Below are 18,725 nucleotides of genomic sequence, written 5' to 3'. Positions count from 1 at the left end.
AGCCATGTAATAAACAAGAATAAATTAAACCTAAAACCAAGTAACACTAATGGACCTGCACTACAAGTACGGGTTCACTGGTAGGTGAGGCATAAAGTATACAGGGGGATCAGAACAGTGAAGGAGACTGGCTTCTTTTTCCTTCCTTCTCCTCTATTACTTTCATGAGGTATTTGTCACATGAGGAAGAAGCTCAATTTCTGCTTATATAGCCCAATGTTACATTTATTTATGTAACTGCCACAATGCTCATGTAGACTCTAAACCCGAGATGAACGTATAGCATACACTCTGTTCAAGAAAGTTGATCTCTAATGACAACTGTGAACAATCTAAAAAAGCATACATTTAGATTGCCAGTTAAGTTTTCCTTTACTAAATTAAAGACAAACACCAGCTTATCTGAAAAACTGATAAGACAAAACAAAAGAAATCAAGATAAGCTTTTACAAATTCCATGACGATTTTAACTCATTTAGTCAGATGACAGCAATAACACTCCTTCTGAAATCAGAAAATCTGTTACCAATGATGTGCAGAGGCTCTACCTTACCAGTATTTCAAAACAAGTTTACCTTCAACCTACTGACTTTCAAAGGAAAAAAACAGAAGAGATAAAGTAGAACAGATAAATTAGATATTATCTTGCCAACATTGACAAGATTAGACAATAAATAATAACCAAGAAAAACTTAAACAGCACAAAATCTTCAGCTTGTTAATTAAAAGAAATGTTCATCTAAATCAGATTCTATGGCAGTGCTGAGGGTTTATGGCAGCAATGTCAAACTGTTCTCATGTCAACTGCCAATACCCCTTGGATGCTCCTCACATCTCTGGACACCACTAGGCCCATCCCACCCTTGCTCCTTAAGGTGTCCACTGCTCCCACACCAACACCAAGTAACGATGACAGCAGCAATAACTGCAGAAGATATTCCAGGATACATAGATTTTGTCTGTCCAGGTTTTGCTACAACTCCATAAGCTGGCACTTATGTCCGACACTGCATGGCTATACATGATCTGGATGAAGGGATCGAGTGCACCCTCAGTAAGCTTGCAAACAACACCAAGTTGTGCGGGAGTGTTGGTCTGCTTGAGGGTAGGAAGGCTCCACAGAGGGATCTGGACAGGCTGGATCGATGGGCCGAGGTCAAGTGTATGAGGTTCAACAAAGTTAAGTGCAAGGTCCTGCACTTGGGCCACAACAACCCCATGCAATGCTACAGGCTTGAGGACGAGTGTCTGGAAAGCTGCCCGGCTGAGAAGGACCTGGGCGTGTTGGTTGACAGCCAGCTGAATATGAGCCAGCAGTGTGCCCAGGTGGCCAAGAAAGCCAATGGCATCCTGGCTTGTATCAAAAATAGCGTGGCCAGTAGGACTAGGGAAGTGATTGTGTCCCTGTACTCGGCACTGGTGAGGTCACACCTCGAATACTGTGTTCAGTTTTGGGCCCCTCACTACAAGAGAGGCATTGAGGTGCTGGAGCGTGTCCAGAGAAGGGCAACGAAGCTGGTGAAGGGTCTAGAGCATAAGCCTTATGAGGAGCGGCTGAAGGAACTGGGGTTGTTTAGTCTGGAGAAAAGGAGGCTGAGGGGAGACCTTATTGCTCTCTACAACTACCTGAAAGGAGGTTGTAGAGAGGTGGGTGTCAGTCTCTTCTCCCAGGTAACAAGTGATAGGATGAGAGGAAGTGGCCTCAAGTTGCCCCAGGGGAGGTTTAGACTGGATATTAGGAAATTTTACTTCACTGAGAGGGTTAGCAAGCATTGGAACAGGCTGCCCAGGGAAGCGGTTGAGTCGCCATCCCTGGAAGTATTTAAAAGACGTTTGGATGAGGTGCTTATGGACATGGTGTAGTAGTGGTCTTGGTAGTGTTAGGTTTACGGTTGGACTCGATGGTCTTAAAGGTCTTTTCCAACCTATATGATTCTGTGATTTAACATGATTGCCATATGAGCACCTATATAGCACACCATATAGAACATGTGATTTTCATGAACTCCAGCATTTCCACAGAAGGACATTATTAAGAAACCAAATCATTTAACTAGAAGGCAAAGCAAAAGGACTGGAAAAATGTCTAGTTTTTTTAAATACAGTGTTTTCAAAAATTGTTCAAATGTGCTCAGAATGGAACAATTTGATTAAAACAGAAGTATTTCTTATTCTGACCTATTTTCCCATTTGAGATTCCTCTGGGATAAGCTATGTCACAGTGACTTTTTGTGCTGGATCTCTACATCCAGTGGGCACCATGAACAATCTTGAGGTCTGTGAAAGCTGACTAAGAAAAATATCACATACACATTTTTAGCATCCAGCATAACCAGTGATTTTTTTTTTTTTGGAAATCCATAATGTGTTGAAGAACACCAGCCAATGTACTCCTGGACTTTTCTGATGAACAACGTCAATTTCAATTGTACCAACAAACTTGAGGCAATTCTTAATTCCTTTGTATCTGGGCTTCATCCACCAACATCTTTCACAAAGGATTAAGTATTCAAACATATTTTAACAATACAGTTTTTCATAAACAGTCTTCCAAAGTGAAAGAGGATAAAGTTGATTTTGTTAACAGAAATGCAAACAAAACCACTACAGAAGACTAGTATTCTCTAGTTCATAAGAGCTTTAATGTTTGTTATTTAAACAATACCCACTTTTGTTTATGTCAACAACTTCTAATTGTCAATTGAGTATTAAAGCAAGAAAAAACTGGTTTACAGTCTCTGATGCTGTGATTCCAGGCTGTTAAGATCTTGGGTATAATTTTCAGACAGACAGCCAAGACCACCAAGAGTTGCAAAAACCCATCAATTTCAATTGTAAATGTTACTTTCAAACAATTCTTAATTCACTCCTGGCAAACCACACTTTCTACTATCTGTTGTTTGCTGTGTCAACTAAAATAGACAGCAATTCTCTAAAAAATACTACAATTTCCAGGAAATAAACTGACTAAAGTACTTTCTTTCCCTCCTAATGCTATTTAAGGGAACAAAGCTCGTACACTCATAGTGCATCTGTGAAGGTTTTTATGCCTGTACACCTGTCAGCTTTCCCATTACTAGCTTTGTTCATCAGCTAATTTCACATTTAACAGTTAGATGGGAATCTCAAATATATTGGGTTTGGTAACTGTATCATCCCCTCTTCTGTCTTTTAAACTAGAAATGAGGAAAAACCAAGCAAAAGCTGAAGATTGTTCCACAAAGACAAAACAGCTGCTTTAAACAGATTCTCACTGATATAGGAACTGAAAAAGGAAAACCTTCACATTGACCCACAAAAGCCTCTACCGCTTCATGAAGGGCCATGTTGACTGAAAGGTCACTGAAATCAGCTTAATTTGTTACTGACTTCAGTAAGCTTCAGATCAGATTTACAGCCTCCAGACAAAGTTACTTTTGTCCTACCCATTTGAAAACCTGAAGTGGCATTACAGGAAATAAGTGTTATAAAAAGCATATTTTGTATTTATCAGTTATATTATCTGGCACTGCCTATTAGTAATATATTGACAGTAACAAAACATGTCACAGAAATTTTTTGCATATCTATAGAGTGCCTAAAGAAGAGATGAGGACATTATCTCCTGTATACATGAAGTTCTTTTTATATCTGTTCTGTCACAGAGCTGAAGTAACCAGTTGGCAACCTCTGTCATCATGCACAGCAACAATATAAACAGATGGAGACAGAAGGTCTTTAAAGCTGATAAACATAAGCACTACCAGTTTTCATGGCAATCAAAACTCTATTTACTCATGAGGTAGTTAACAGAATTTATTCAATATTTTCTGACTTCTGCAGCAGAATTATTAACATTTTAAAAGCTCAGGAAACTGCCCTCTGACACTTGCTCTGAAATGTTGGTAGACTAGTCCACTTACTGAGGGTTTTTCAAGTACCTTTCACTGAGAGAATTAGGAACCCCTGTCAAATTTACTTTCTGGAAAACAGTCTAATAATTCTATTTCCAGAATTGTGAAATAAGAATGATATCTTGTTGCAGTTCTGGAAAAGTAAAAAATCTTATGATTGTTTAAATAATAAATTTAAATATTATTTCGTTCAGCTACTGATTGTTTTTGTAGCAACGCCTCAAGTATAAAAAAATAAGACTCTCACTTTAGACTAGCATCTCCTAAAGGAAGTCCCTACTAGGCTAAACCTACCAACTTCCTACTTTACTTGTACACTTATGAGTTTCACTCCCTACTTACAGTGCTATAGACAAGCAAAAAAGTTACTATTTACATATGAACAAGATGCTAGCAGCTTATACTTGAATTGAGCAATCATGAAAATACTTAAATTTAATGCAAAATAATACATTAAAATAATGTTAAATAATCAGACCACAAGTACCTAAGTATCTCATTAATAACACAGAGTATTGGAAGCTTTAAAGTCTTCATCTCAACAGGAAATAATCCAAATACCTTTCTCCAACTCTGCAGTACTACAGAAAGCACATCTCAGATGTGCAGCATGTGCAAATCTAACTTCTGCAGCCTGCCTGGAAAACCACCAAATTCAGGTTCTTTTGTATCAAGGCAAAGAGAGCAAATTAAGAAAACCTACCAGTCTGCTCTCCAGCTTTGGTATGGCTGAACACAGCTGAAGCTATTTATAAAGGAAAGAAAAATTCTCACAGACCTCAGTTAAGGGATTCATAGGTCTTTACCAGAATTTTAAATTCAGCTGGCTCCCCCTTAGTCTCCAAACCAATAGATCTAAGTATTGACACCTTATGCTGCCAGTGAAACAGCTTTTCATCAGCTTTAGTCTCTAATTTGTTGTCAAGAGATGACTGAAATGAGGATTTCTAGTCAAGTGTTCATTTTGTAAAAGTCATATATAGACAGATCATAAATTAAAGGAATCTTCTGTGATTCACCTAATTCACGTGTTGCCTGTAAATAGCATCTTACAGAGCCAGCAACACAGAAACTAGACAACTGTGCCACACTTCTCATTTCATCCCTGTTATATCATGTACCGGCTTGGCATAAAAAGGGACGAATATAACCAAGAAGTGTGGCACTTAGAGTATAACAATTTATTTACAAATTTGGAATTAAAATTAATCTTAGATTACATTAATCATTCCTTAGACTCTTTAGGCTGTAGTATATTTATTTTATAAAAAAAAATATACATATGTAAAAGAACACATGCTTTATCAACATTACCCCTCAATATTCTGAAGACTAAATGCTGCTACAACATTTTCCTGCAGATAAAGAAACAGCCATCTCTACTTGCACATCCCATGCCAAAAATAATTATACATGAAATTTTACTTTAAAGCATCGTGACAGTGGAAAATACAATCCATAAAACTTGAGACTATCTCAAGCTAAAGATCTGCAAAAGAATTAGATTGTTAGTTGGTAGTATTTTAGCATCCTTTGGCACAATATGCAGGCAGCTCCAATGCAACAGGATTTCTGTGAAGTCCTACATACTTGCTGCCTACCTGCATTCCCTCTATTTAACAGACATGCATAGGATTTCAACCCAGAGTAATATGAATAGGACTACAGTTAGTATTCCTGACAGATACATACCCTCCCATTTTCCCAGTAACTATTATTCAGCCATCCACTGATCTGTTAACTCAGAAGCTGAACAGTTTTTCTTCAGCAATGGTTTGGGATAAGACAATAACCCCAGCTCTCAGCTATTTAGTTACACTACCAAGGTCTACATAAAGCAATACAGCACAACACTTACGTCTAAGAAAAACTTTTTTTTTTTTTTTTTTGCAACTTCTGGTGAAATGAGGAAGGGAAACGTAGTTGCTCATATAGGCAATTCAAAGGGGAACAAGAACTTGCTTCAACTTGTATAATATTCTAAATTATCCCACTGGGCTAGAACCTCAGTTTTACAACTTGCCAAGTTATTTCTGGAATCACTAGAAAAAAAAAGTCTTCATATGTAAATCTCAACCAATTCTTTAAGCAAAGGCTAAGAACTTTCAAATGCTTCATGTGATATGACTGACAGCTTAAAACGAAGCTTGCTGAAAAAAATGTAATTCAATTTGCGGAGTATTTCAAAATCCACTTCTGCTCCCAGAAGAAAATTTGTTACCACAGAAAGGCATTAGTTCTCTGCCCACTGTACGGATCAACTTTCCTCCTGAGCATGTTGTCTAATGGATGCTCAGACTCTGAAGCCTCTGAACTGGAGGCAATCCAAGGGTTAGCCTGGATTCAAAGGGGCTTAGCCAGACAAGGGGCAGAGTTATTCAGAGACTTGTGAGTATCCCTAATTTCCAGCTTCTCTGCTCTCTCTCACCTACTTTGGTGAGCTGGTAAGGAGACTGGGATGCAAACTGGGAATAACTATCCTAACTTTTGAGAGAATCCAGTACCAGTACATCCTAGGAACATTTTAGCCAAACTGACAAACTTTGATAGAGAACATTAAGCTGAACCTAACTGACCTTCTAATTTTAATGAAAATATATTTTGTATTTGTGACACCACTATTAATGATGTTAGACATAGGAAAAAGATTATCCTAGTCACCTACATATTCTCAAATAGCTAGTACTTCAAGTAATATCATGGATTAAAGCAGAAAGTACTGGTTTCCTGTCTGAGATCACTTTTTTCAGTAGAACGCTAAAGTTTGACACATAATAAATTTGACTCCACTTGCTATGAAATTGGTAATTTACACCTTAAAACTGTGGATTGCTTCAGGAAGGCACAATATAGTGTTTATTATTGTTCTTATTTATTGTTCTTATTATTTATTGTTCTTATTTATTATTAATATATTTATTGTTAATAAAAATAATCTGTTAAAATAATATATAAAGATGTTTTAGAAGAAGCTCTGGAAACTAAATCAACTTGTTTGTCTCCCTCACCTATATTTCACAGATTTTAAATAAAAACTTATACCAACCTATCATGTATACATAGTTAAATATGACCTTGTTGCAGAGTTCATGAATCATACAGACAGTTCCTACCACACAGGTACTAAGTTCTCTCTATCTATCTCTCTCTTCAGATGCAGGCCTAAGACCAATATCCAATATGAAGCTAACAAACTTAGTGAAACTTCTGATTGTGAAGACAAAAAGTTACCTTTGCATCCACCCAAGAGATTTTTTTTTTAGTGATGCTACTCAAATGTGAATCTTCAGATGGCACCGCGTATGCTATACAAGAACAAAGAAGATACAGTTAATCTTTTCATACTTTCATACCTGCTAGAACTCATTCTAAAGCACGTGAATTTTAATTTCCTCTGACAAATAGATTTTGCTTCAACTGCTCACCACTTACCATATAATTGGAATGGGGGTATATGACTCCTGTTTTTATTCTTGAGTATCCTCAGGCAGCACGTTACTCTTGCCTCCACAAGGGATTTGAAGCAAACAAAAATATGGTAAGGACCTGCTGGGGTTGGAAAAGTGCCCATAAACCGTACACGTGATTTCGTTCATAAAAATATGCAAACAAAAATCCCTAGCTATTTTTTTCATTTACAATATTTAAAAACTAACAAATTTAACATACTGATTTAGTTATTCTTAGCATTCAGCACACAGCTTGTTGAACATTTTGCTGAAATCCAGTCTCGTTTAGAAAAGAGGGCAGCTATGGTGCTGCCATTAAACTATGGTGCTGCCATTACTCCAAACACAATTATGCGACTGAACCCATGGAGAAATCCACTTTGTTCTCACACTGTCATGTCCCATACTCAGTCTCAAATACATTCACAAATGTGTACTGCAAACAGCCTGACACTGCAAGCAGCTGATAACTGAGTAAAGCTCATAAATTAGAGATGCCACAGCTGAAGACAGGATAGGAGCTAAGCATGTTAACCTTATTTTGATCTAATGCTTGAGCAAACTGGTTAATCGTATTTTTCATTCAACCTTTGTGCCTGTGAAATAATATTCTAAACAACCTACAGAACAAGGTGAAATTAATTAGCTGATAAGGACTAATTGCCACAATACTTTTCACCACCTTCTTTCCTACACATTTGCGAAAGTTAAGAACTTGTACGGAAGTTGAGCTGTAGCTAATGAGAACCTGGAGATGATAGAAATCAAATAGTAGCTCAAAAGGGATACAACCACTGAGAACACTGTAATCCTGTGAACTGAACACCACAATAGGAGTTGTCTCTGAACCACCTACAGTACGGACAGAAAAACATAAATCAGTAAGTTTATTTCTGAAGCCCTACGGGAACATCCAAATAACAAACTGGCCTAAGAACAAGCTCCTTTCTTGCTTTTGTTTCCGTATCACTTACTATCAAGGACCTTTGTTCTCTAGACTACGGCTATAAACCATCCTCATTACAGATAAAAGGCAACCATTCTCCTTATTACTGGTCCTTAGAACTCAGGAATCTTAGGATAAAGAAACGAAATGAAGATAAAATTTGAATATCAGTTGCCTGAAAAGTTTATGTGTATTGAAAGAGTCTGTGACTAAGCTTCCTGCTGACAAAATACACATAGTTATATTACTTTCCCACAAGCCTTGCAGCACAGCCCTTGGATGACCATAGTGGTTGAAGAGATTCCCATAGAGATAAAGCAACTTCCTGGTTATTCCTGCCCTAGGGACATTGGTCTCCCACATGCCTAAAGAGAAAAAGCATTCCTGTAGTTTTCAATTAGCAGTCCGATCCTACAGAAAGTGAACAAATCATTTCTTCTAAAATGAACCTGGTAAAAATGCTGCAACACACTATCTCCCATGTTCTGAAAGCATATCTCACACAGTTTAAAGCAATATCCTTAGAGACGTACTGAAAAGTCTGAGCTACATAAAAACCAACCAAAACCCAACCTGAGCTACATAAAAAACAAAAACCAATGGGCCAAGACCCAGTAAAAGGCAACATGCTACCAACATAACACCTGAGTAGACAAAGCAGCTGTGTTAGCCAGCTTGACCTGAAGCCCCTGTCCCCTCTTGACAGGGCAGTCAGTTAAAAACATTTGGATAAGCTGTGTTTTCCTAACAGGCTCCCTTCAAAGGGGTCTTCACACAACCTGTACTTTCCCTGAAGGATTTTGTATACTGCACTGTGTGGAAGTACCCTTACTTGTATTTGTACTGGCGGTACAAGAGGCCACGTTTTTACCCAGCAGAAGGGCAGCATGCGACAGCGAGGCCAGGCCAGGCCTCCCTCACCCAGAGCACTCCAGTTCCCCTCCCGGGCACAGAGCAAGGGAGGCAGCGTTGGAAGCCGGCTAGAGGCTCACGCTTGTGCTTTAGCGAAGGCTACTTGCCCCGGGTTCTTCACCAGCAACGGCGCTTTCCCACCGCAGGGCAACGGAGCAGAGCACAAGCTGAAGAGCGCCTCGCCAGCGAGGGACGGCCGAGCCCCAGCAGACCCCAGCCCTGCACCCGGCAGCGGCCGTTAACGGCCGCCCGGCGGGAGAGACGGCCCGCAACCGCGAGGCGAGAGCGCGCAGGGACCCGCAGCGCTGCAAGAGGAAAGGGAAGCGATCCTGGCGGGAAGCGGCGGCGAGGCGGGGCCGCCCGCTACCCGCCCCTTCCCGCCGCCGACCTACCGAAGCCCGCGGGGGAGCGGCCATTAGCGCCCGCGCCCTCCTTCGCGCTCAGGCGCCACAGGCGCGGCCGCAACCGCCCGCAGCTCCGGGCCGCGGCCGCGTTCCGGGGAGGTGCCTGGGGCCGTGCGCTGCCCCCAGCGCGCAAGCTCGCCACGCCCCCTCCGTCCTGCCCATAGCGAGACACCCGCGCGCCGCGCCCCCTTCCCCTCCGCGAATCCCGCCGGGGGCGGGGCGGAGAGGAAGGGGCGCAAGCGCAGTCGGAAGACGCAGCGTGTTCCTGCCCCCCCGCGCCCCTCCGGCCCCCCCGCTCGCCGCCCCCCCCACCCCGAGGCCGCTTAAAGGCGGCGCCGGCGGCGCCCCGCGCCTATTGTGGCAGCAGCGCCGCGCCGGGGTCCAGCACCGCCACCCCGCTCCTCCCGTCTGCGCGCGTAGCGGAAGCGCCGGTGGCTGCCGCCATGTACCGCTACTTGGGGGAGCTGCTGGCGTCCCGCCTGGCCGCCGGCTCGGTGCTGGCGGGCGCGGAGCCGGGCGGGCCGGCGGCGGCAGCCGGGGCGGCAGCAGCGGTGGCGGCATGGGGCGGGGGCCGGTGCCCGCGGCGGCACTACTGCGAGGCGGCGAAGAAGGAGGACGACCCCAACTTCTTTAAGATGGTGGAGGGGTTCTTCGACCGTGGCGCCAGCATCGTGGAGGACAAGCTGGTGGAGGGGCTGCGCACCCGCGAGAGCATGGAGGAGCGGCGCCACCGCGTCCGCGGCATCCTCCGCATCATCAAGCCCTGCAACCATGTGCTCAGCGTCTCCTTCCCCATCAAGCGCGACAACGGCGAGTGGGAGGTGATCGAGGGCTACCGGGCGCAGCACAGCCAGCACCGCACCCCCTGCAAGGGAGGTGAGACCCGCCGCCCCCCCACCCCCACGCCCCACCCGGTGCCCGGGCCCGCGGAGGGCCGTGCGGCCGGGCCGCTGGGCCCGCAGCGGCGCAGCCCTGCCCTTCCCCTGCCCAGCACTCGCTCGCTGCCGGGCGGGCGCTTCCCGCGCCCCGCTCCCTGAGGGACCTGGGGGGAGACGCTTGGCTTCCCGCTGCCCGCCCGGCCAGCGACCGTTAAGAACCGTTCCGGGGAGGACAGGGAGCAGCCTCCCTCTGTCACCCGCAGTATCTGATTTCCGAAGGGAAGGCAGGAGCCAGGGGCAGAGCGGTTCCTACGCGGCCCTTCAGCGGTCTGCTGGCCGGGCTCCCCACGAGTGACCTCCTGGTTAGCATAGGTGTGAGGCCTCACGGCGTCTGGTTGCACAGCCTTCGCCGCAGACACCGCTGGTCTGGCGTCAGGCAAGGCGAAGGGTGCGAGGGCAGCCTGCCTAGTCACTCGGTGTGACTCAAACCTCAGTAGTGTTTATTGGAAAACGTGTGGAAACCCCGTGCTTGAAGTGTCTGCTCTTGAGCTGGGAGCTGGAGAAGCCGTCCCTTAACACGCTGCCTGCTGTGTTCAAGAAACCCAAATGCTCACCCGGAAAACATCGGTAGATAAAAATAACAAGTTTTCCCAGTTACCAGCTGGATACACAGGAAGAGCCAAAAGTGATGTTTCTAGGGAAAGCTGACTTGGCATAGGTGAGGCCAACGGCATGCCTGTGCAAAGGGACCGACCAGGAGAGTGAATCCCGCAGGAGCTGAGCAGAGCTGAGCTCACGTGGGATCAGCTCTGATCTTGGGGGAATCAAACTGCCTTTTAGTCCAGGATAGATGGCATTTCCTTGAAAAACAAATACAGATGTCTTTCAGCATAACTTATTCAGGAACTCTGATCTTTGTGGACAGTTAAGCATTGGAGACCATTTCAGGACGGTCTCAAACCAGAGCTTCTATAATCTGTAAATACATTTATCTTTCTTCAGCATAGACCAACTTTGTGGTAAATAATGATGGTTGCAGAAAGCAAAGTTTTCTCTGTGATTTCTCTCTTATCAATGAAGACCTCTGACTTCTAGAGTAGAGTAGGAAGGGTGTTCTTAGGTAAATGTGTTCTTGATAATCAGTTCAGCTGGTGTGTATATATGACATGGGAATTTTCTCTTTGCAGCACAAATAATCTGTCCTGTTAATGTGATTCCTAACTTTCCAAAATCAAATATCTAGTGAGCGTCCTGTGACATGTTTAATTCTTACCCAAAAGAGACTAATTCAAAATAACTTCTGGTGATTACTTGGAACAAGAGTTACAGGCATCAGACTTAGTTGTAGCTGAAGTTGGGTATGGCTGAAGCTTACTCTGTGTGGAGCAACTGTTTCTCTGCCATTGCTATAATTTCTTTTAAAATATTGATGGTTATTACACTTCTGTTTTGCCACTGCTTAGGTTAAGTTACTTTTTGCTGCTTACAAGAAGTCCTTTTCTGAGCCTGTGTTACTCTTAAGATCCCCGCTTGCATAACAAAATGCAGTTCAGTGGCAAATGAAGTAACAAGATAGTATTTAACATATGATAACTGCTAGTATTTCACATTAGTATTGCTCAGAACTGAAAGAATTAATGTTTTCACAACAAGGATTTATAAAATATTCTGTACATGAACAAAAAACACCAGTTGGATTGGACTGGATACCTTTTGTTCCGATATCTACATTTCTAAATCCTCAACAGAATTTCTTGATTTTCAGTAGCATTCTTATGTCTGTCTGCACTGACACTGGAGCAAACACTGGAGCATTTATGGAAATGCTCCAGTGCAACTGGACTTGCACTGCAACTGCAAATTTCAAGGCAGTTGGAAATGACAGATAAAGAAAATACTAAGTCTCAACAGTTTGTCCTTTTCTTCTGGTGCTGCTCCCCATGCCCCATGGGTTTAGGAAAGGAATTGCAAATTATATTTCCTTTCTGCTCTTTTCAGCGTAGTGATCATAAATGGATTTCACCTTCTAATGCTCTCTAGGAATTTGCTTGCTGTCAGAGGACAGATCTGGCTTTGTAGTAAATTTAAATGGGATGTGTGTTAAGTGTTGATCAACTGCTTGAAACCTGCTATGAAAAAAGGTGGGAAGAAGTAGAACATTTCTACTTGAACTGCAAAGAAAAGGGATGGTAAGGATATTTCTGCCATTATGGTATGTTGGATCCATTGAAAATGCACCAACAACTTGAGCTTTTGTCTAAAAGTGATTTTTAAACTAGAATCCTAGTAGATTCCACAGGGGAAAAACCGCAAAGCCCAGTGAAATACAACTCAAACTCCTTAATAGTATGATATGGGAAAACTTGCTGAAGTGAGTGTCTCACGCTCTGTGGAGTCCAGAGTCTGATGCAAGTAATTCACACCAGCAAGAAACACCAAGGGACATAAGGCCACCTTTTAAAAGAAGGGGTGAGTTGGCATCTGGAAGGCTTGCAGAGCAGTGAGAAAAACACAGCTTCCAGATCTTTTCAGATGCAGAATTGTGAACTTTAACTTCGCACTTACTGAAAAGTAAAGTTTGATAAAATAAGGTTCCCCATACCAATTTTTTTTTTTAAGGATCTGTATTTTGTACTAAGAAAGAGAGAGCCTTTAGTTACTGCTAGGTAATCACTAGCAAGTAGGGATGCTTTGTCATCTCTGTCATTCTTTTAAGGAGCATTGTACTTTAAATGCTCATCTCTTGTATTTCTTGAGGTTTACATGTTATATTAGTTGTAATCAAATTTGGCTTTGCATCTTTAAGTACATTGACAGAAAAAGTACATGGTATACCTATTTATTACTAAAGATGAAGGATAAGATGCTGTTTAAAGAATATTAAGTATTGTTCTGTATGCAGATTAGACAAATGATCAAAGTGCACTTTAAGATTCAAGTGTGGAATGCAGGAAAACAAATGTTTTTAGGTCTTTTAGAGGCTGACTTCCTTTAATTTTGTTCCTCATTTCTTTTTATACACCCATACCGAAATACTTCATTAGTGATTGTATGTTACTTCTGTATACTGTTTATGTTTATAAGGTCATTTACAGATTTAACCATGAACTAATAAAGAATTTATACTGTAAATCAAATTAAAAATATTTATTTAAATGCTCTAAACCTGGAGACAGCTCAATTACTTGAGGAAACAAGAAACTAAATAAACATTTGAATTATCTGCACTTTAGTGGCATGTTCTGTTTCTACTAAATGTTTTTAGCTTAATGTTATAGCAGTTAGATTATGTTCCTTCTGTTGCAGACATCATCTTGAATTTCTTAGCCTGCTCATTCTCTTCTACAGTGAAACCTCAACCCCTGCTTAGTAGTCTAGCCCAAATCTGTAAAGTGCCAAACTTCTTAATGCGAGGTTAATCTTTATGAAGCAAGTTTAAAACTCACATATGCCTGCAGATGATACCTGCCAGTAGAAATGCAGCAGTTCCTTGCCTACTAGTCCTTCTGTACCTCCTTCTCTGCTGTCTTCTCTGTTGCCTGGAAGTAGAAATAACTCAGCAGAGAGAATGCCAGAAGAGGCCTGATTTGAAAATAAGGCCCCTGGCTGGATGGATGACTGTGGCCTGATACAGAAATGGAATGGCAGATCACATGGGTTGGGCTGGATGAGGGCAAATTCAAGATCAGTCTTACATTTTTTGCATGGGCAAGCTTCTACACCTTGCTGTGAAACTTGACTGTCATATTTCTATTCAAGAAGTACGATGCCCTTAATACCCTAGTTCTAACAATCTAAAGCATAGTTAATAAAAATAGGAAGTTATTTAATGACTTATCCTACTCTCTTCTCTCCCCCTAAAACAGGTGTAGAAACACAAGTCAACTTGATTGTGTCAGACACAGTTGTCACTCCATGGTAGTGCAGGTGATTCTTCATCGGGGCAAGAGAAGGGCTTTTTAGGAACACTGGCACTAAGTACTGAAACATGCTTTCTTTTCAGTTTATAACTTGTGGGTTTTTTCCACCTCATTGAGAGAGCTCAGAAATAACATTTCTTGTTGCATCCTGTGGTGCTTACCTATTTAACTGTTGTAGAAATGAAGCCTTAATTCTACTTTGGGGGTTGCAAACCTTTGCGACTCAAGGTGGTGGTGATTCTTTTTCTTTGGTGTGCTTGTCTTCTGTGCTTTAGCAATCTTTATGAAATGCTCATGAATATACCCATTTAAGTGGCAGGCGTCACACTATGTCCAGCGTGCAAGTCCAGGTTTTAAAGATTCTATTTTCTGCAATGTAACTATTTGCTGGAAGGGAAAATTAGTTAGAAGCCTCCTCATCCCATTGAGAACATGGAGATAAACAGTTTTCTTGTGTGTTGGAACTCCAGTTGCTTACGATCCAAACTTAGTTATTATACAACTGGACTGATGCTGCGGGGTAGCTGAAGTAAAGCTGTGGGTCAGATCACTCTTTCCCTTGCTTATACAGTGACTTGCGTGCTAGTAGCCAGCACTAACAGGAAACCACAGCTGCTCTTGTTCACTGCACTGACAGCTGCCTAAAGAACTAAAACAAACCAAACAGGGTACAGGAAATGAGATGGCTGAATACAGATGACTTTGTTGAAACGTACTCTGGCCGTTCCTACTTAAAATAATGAATCTTTGTAAATAATTTTATCAGGTTCTACGAAAGGTGTAAAAATGGTTAAGCTGCTTTTTCATGTGGTTGCTGACGGCTGTTTTCATTAATAGGTCTATTGCAGAGAATAGATTAGTGAAAATAACCAATGTGCAAATATGAGTAAGCTTATTGAGTTCCTACCTGCTTAGTAGTATGGAAATGATTCCAAGTTTGTTAGGCAGCATTTACTGCGGGGATAAAGCTATTAAGTGGTTTTAAAACTTCTTGAAGCCTTTTTATGTTAACCGACTGTCCAACAGGTCTGTTATCAATGAAACCAAATGAATTAGAGTTGGGAAACGGCCTAACCTTTTGTTTATGCTCACCCAATTGCTTTAACCAAGTCTCAATGGCTTCCTCAGTTCCAAAAGGCTTTAACACCATCTTTAGTTCCAGACTAGATTTAGTCTGACTTTCACTTACATAGGGATTTTGAAAAACTGTCATACGTTACTTCAAAGTTCACTATCTGTATATAAAGACAGATGATTCTTACTTTATTTGCTCATTTGACCTGGAGGTGAATGAATCTGATTTCCTGTGTGGCGCTGCTTTGGCTGGTTGGAAGGAACCAGTTCTGCATTACAAAACTTTCCTATCTTCTGGTTTTGTCTGCTTCTCTTCTGCCTATCAGGATTTATCCTCCTCACTTGACTTATGAGTTCATGTTAATGAGCTTCTTATTGCATAAGGTGACATTCATGCTATCCTTGCCACAGTTTTCCAATTGCAGAGGTTTAAGGCTGATTCTAATCTCAGTAGCCAGTCACCAAGTAGCCTGTTGTAAACATTACCTTGTCTAAAACAGTATACATACATCATGATGGTAACCTTACTTGCAAAAGAAGCTTTACATGCAAGAGTTGGACCAGTACAACTCCATGTGTTGTCTTGGCTACTGTGACGTTGTTTTTTTCCCCTTTGTAAGTGGGGGAAGTAAGAAGTAGTGCTATAAGGTATCTTCACTTCAGCAGAGCTCTGTTTATGCTGGGGTTGTATTGGTGGCTTTGCTTTTTTAAGTCATGCATGGATGAAAGTTCTGAGGTTGTGTCTTTGGCCCAGGGGTCTTAGAGGGCAAGACATGGAAATGTACCCTGGGGACCATGCAACAGATGGAACTGTAACGTAGGCCATCTGTAACCTGAAATAAACCATGGAAACTGATCTAGCTTCAAAGGAATAGAAGAGTTTTACAGAAAAAATGGTAATTAGCCTGTGATAACAACACTTGCAATGTTACAGCTAAAGCTTATATGAGTGCCTTATTTTCATAGGTTTCTGTTTTCTTATTTTAGAGTGTACCTAACTTTACAATTAGTACACCAGTGGATATATATTTAAATTGCAAATTGAAAAAACAGGACAAGGAATTGATGTCCTATGTTTTTGCTGTCCTTTAATAAACTAGTTGCAATTCTCAGTGAACCATATCTGTTTTGTGTTTTTACCTCCGATATTCTTGCAGGAGGCTATGCCTTGCTCTTCTGGCTATGAATCTTTTCAGTCTCAGCTTTTTCATATAATCAGCTCATATTGTTTGTGCAGTAGCCAGCTTTGTCCTTGATCTTAAATAGTTATTTTCCCTTGCTGCTGTTGGCTCCTTGTCTATTTATAGAGAGATGATACCTCTCTCAGCATTGGGCTTTCTGGATAAACACGTGTTGGAGAGAGTGAGGAGGGGAATCTCTTGCGTGATAGTCTCCGTCCTGTTCTCTGGGTTATCCTAGCAGGTATTCTTCGTTACATGATTGCAACAGCTCCATCTTGTTAGGAAATAAGCTCATAGGCAGAGCGTGGAATTTGCCTGCTTCATGTCAGCACTCTGGTGCCTTATTGTTTTGTGGCTCCTATGGCATTTGGACTAGCCAGGGCCAACTTGTGTGTTATTTCCGCCCTCCGCACACACCCATGCAGTGGTATTAATATCTGCGTGGAAGTAGTGTTACTGCATCTTTCTGTATCAGTCCTTGTTGAGTGCAGTTTAACGAGCAACCTAATTCTTTAGGCAGGGTTGAGGTAGTTCTATATGTGAGACTCTACTTCATAGCCATATTCTAAGTGCATGAGTTCAGGTAATATGTGCTTGCCTGGTGGTATACTAAATTTGCCATATTTGCATTTAAAACAGAAGATTTTACTAATGCACCACACTTTTTTTTAAAATAGAGAATATTCTTGGCTTTTCTCTGCATGGAATGAAATAAACGTATATGTGTATATGTTTAAGTATATTTCAAGTATAAGTACAGCTTATTAAAAGTATACAAGAAGTGGTATACTGAAGTATTCAGTCTGGTTGAGTACCTTAATGGGCACTGAATAGATGCTTCTGGTTAAATCAGAATGGTGGGATGTGTCCATAGGGGAATCTCTTTCCTGCCCCGGGTTATAGCTGGCTAATGCTGTGTGGGAAGAGATAAATATTTTTATCTCCTCTCTTGGCAGTTATTGAATTGAATTTAGGAATGCTCTTGTTTTCCAGCACTGAATTACTCATCTTGCTTTGTTAGGTTTGTCTGGAATTTCTTCGTCTTCAATAATTACAAATTTGTCATTGTGCTGTTTACCACAGTTTCCAAATGGTTAAATAAGACTCAACAGTTTCCTTATAGGGAAGGCTGGATTGTTTTTCTGGATTTAGAAAAATGCACTTGTTCTGAAAGAGCCTAAGAATTGCTTGGAACATCGGTTCCTACTGTGTTAGGTGTCAATGATTACATAGAGTTTGATAGTAGTATAATCACAGTCTCACTTGCTTATTTCCCAAATGTAAAAATGTTAAAAATGTTCCCAAATTAAAACATTATACATAATCCAGAGTTAAAACATGAAGGAACTAAGGCATTACAATAAATGCTGGAGCTGATTTATGGATTTTGTTTGGGGATTTTGCTGAATAGTTTGAGCAAGGTGAGCATCTTTACTGAAGGTCCTTTAGACTCTGGATGTAATGTCAGCCTTTGGACACGGTCAGGCAAGCTGTTAACCCATAAAGCCACTGCAGAATATGGTGTTGCTAATTGGGAGATTAATATGGCTGTAGTCAGTCCTAAAAAGTTGCAAATGAGATAATGAAATCCATTTTACTGAGTACTGTATGGATAGTGTAGGATAGCTGCTGCCCTGAAACACTTGTTCTGATGAGCAAGCATTTTGCAAATAGAGGTGAGCGGAACAAATGCACCGTCTTAACAAGAATTGTCATCTGTAAAGGACCCAAATTAGTTTCAAAGATCAAAAGATCATCATAACTAGAAGAAAACACCGAAGTCAAAGCAGGACAAAGCCTCGGTTAGATATTAATAATTCAGACTGAGATGCAAATCTGTTTCAGGTTCTGGAAAACTTGAGAGACTTGCTAAGATTTGCAAGATACTTAGTGCAGGAGGAGTAGTTTACCAAGTGTTTTGCTCTGAGCTGTTACTATGGCAACTGTTTAGTTTTGAGGCTTGTCTTTGAATACTTCACGATCATTAGTGGTGAGGGCATACGGAGATACTACCATTTAAGATCACTGCACTAGAAGATCAGGAAATAAGTACACTAACTTTCCTAAA

The 18,725-nt window shown here is 41.5% G+C and overlaps 2 protein-coding genes across 9 annotated transcripts in view; one reads left to right on the top strand and one right to left on the bottom strand.

The window, feature by feature from the left end:
* The window catches only part of SHLD2 (shieldin complex subunit 2), a 44,548-nt gene extending 34,706 nt beyond the window's left edge, over positions 1 to 9,842 (bottom strand). For 6 of the 8 annotated variants that reach the window (XM_072869428.1, XM_072869425.1, XM_072869431.1 and 3 more), the window contains exons 1-3: positions 9,121 to 9,518; positions 7,326 to 7,398; positions 7,125 to 7,198 (exon numbers count right to left, since the gene is read on the bottom strand). The gene's annotated coding sequence lies outside the window, so the exon portion shown is untranslated. Of the gene's footprint in view, positions 1 to 7,124; positions 7,199 to 7,325; positions 7,399 to 9,120; positions 9,519 to 9,592 lie in introns of those variants that run through there. The other 2 variants (XM_072869426.1, XM_072869430.1) reach the window with 2 other exon arrangements.
* A 69-nt stretch (positions 9,843 to 9,911) lies between these two features.
* Positions 9,912 to 18,725, top strand: part of GLUD1 (glutamate dehydrogenase 1) — a 31,155-nt gene continuing 22,341 nt past the window's right edge. Inside the window, exon 1 of the mRNA XM_072869434.1 lies at positions 9,912 to 10,480. Coding sequence (XP_072725535.1) covers positions 10,048 to 10,480 — 433 coding nt within the window. The 5' untranslated portion in view covers positions 9,912 to 10,047. The remainder of the gene's footprint in view (positions 10,481 to 18,725) is intronic.

Source organism: Ciconia boyciana, chromosome 8, assembly GCF_034638445.1.
Source record: "Ciconia boyciana chromosome 8, ASM3463844v1, whole genome shotgun sequence".
Lineage (NCBI taxonomy): Eukaryota > Metazoa > Chordata > Aves > Ciconiiformes > Ciconiidae > Ciconia > Ciconia boyciana.
The sequence above is the reverse complement of the archived record's forward strand: the minus strand, read 5'-3'. Positions and strand labels throughout refer to the sequence as shown.